Source organism: Octopus bimaculoides, chromosome 1 (assembly GCF_001194135.2).
Source record: "Octopus bimaculoides isolate UCB-OBI-ISO-001 chromosome 1, ASM119413v2, whole genome shotgun sequence".
Classification (NCBI taxonomy): Eukaryota; Metazoa; Mollusca; class Cephalopoda; order Octopoda; family Octopodidae; genus Octopus; species Octopus bimaculoides.
The window spans coordinates 171,667,194-171,668,488 of NC_068981.1; the positions used below are offsets into that span (position 1 = coordinate 171,667,194).

The 1,295-nt window shown below is 35.6% G+C and overlaps 1 protein-coding gene across 1 annotated transcript in view; it reads left to right on the top strand.

Moving 5' to 3' along the window:
* Window positions 1-1,295, top strand: part of LOC106874520 (neuronal acetylcholine receptor subunit alpha-5) — a 45,083-nt gene that overhangs the window by 34,096 nt on the left and 9,692 nt on the right. Inside the window, exon 6 of the mRNA XM_014922275.2 lies at window positions 412-527. Within this exon, the coding sequence (XP_014777761.1) occupies window positions 412-527 (116 nt within the window). The remainder of the gene's footprint in view (window positions 1-411; window positions 528-1,295) is intronic.

The window sequence follows — 1,295 nt, forward strand, 5'->3', positions numbered from 1 at the left end:
CAGTATTTGGTGCTAGTGTATGAGCAGATTTGTATGTTTGTTTTATGGATGCGTTTTTATGTATAGATTTTCATGTCTAGATGCATGCATATGTATTTATGCGCTAAATTTTTGGAAAGTTTTACATCTTTACAGTTCCATTGATGGCTTGAATCTGTAGTCTTCTAATCAGCCCTTTTCTTTCAGGTTTTGAGAACCCTGCATGCAAGCATGCATGTATGTATGTACGTACGCGTATTGTATTTTTATCATATCTTATAGTATTTACTTGTTTATTTATTTTCAAATTAGAATCGTTTAACCAAGACAATGCATATTTACTTCGACCATTATTTTCCGTTTGTTTATTTAAAATCGCTCTGTATTTTCCATTAATTTTTTTTTTTTTTTCCCTTTTTTTATTGTTTACAGGTATTTACTTGTGTTTCAATTTGGCTATTCTAACTCTGTCAACATTTCTAAATGTCTTGGTCGTTAACTTAGCAAACTCACATGCGAGAAGTAAAATTGCAAAGCCACTCCGCGCTGTAAGTTGTTGCCATTTTGCATTCACGATAACCTTCATTTTATTTTTTTATTTTTTGCTTTTGTATTATTATTGTTTTATTTTCGTTCTTTTCTGTTTTGTTTTGTTTTTATGCGTGGCTGTAGATCGTTTTCAAAGGTTGTAGTACTCATTCACAGTGAAATACGACATTTTAGTGGGCTTATTCGCTTATTAGTACCCTTTATTTCTGTCTGCCCTTCTATTTATCTATTTGTATATCTATCTATTTATCTATATTCCTATCTATCTATCTATCTATCTATCTACCTTCAATGAACCTTTGTTGCAACTTATATGCTAAAAGAACTATGACCAACATAGTCCATCTAAACAATGACTCAGTTTGCTTTCGTATTCTTATTTTAAATGTGTCTTTGCGCCTGTCCTCCGCTTGAAAGTACCAATCAAGTTCTGTGGTCAATGTTACCGATTAACAAAGGCGGCGAGCTGACAGAATCGTTAGCACAGCGGACAAAATGCTTAGCGGCATTTCGTCCGTCTTTACGTTCTGAGTTCAAATTCTAACGAGGTTGATTTTGCCTTTCATCCTTTCGGGCTCAATAAAATAAGTACCAGTGAAACACTGGGGTCGACGTAATCGACTTACCCTGCTCCCCCCTCCCCCGAAGTTGCTGGACTTGTTCCAAAATTTGAAATTAACGTTATTGTCTAACAAGGCGGTGAGCTGGCCAAACCGTTAGCGCGCCGGGAAAAATTATCTGTGGTATATCGTGGTGTGGTGGTGGTA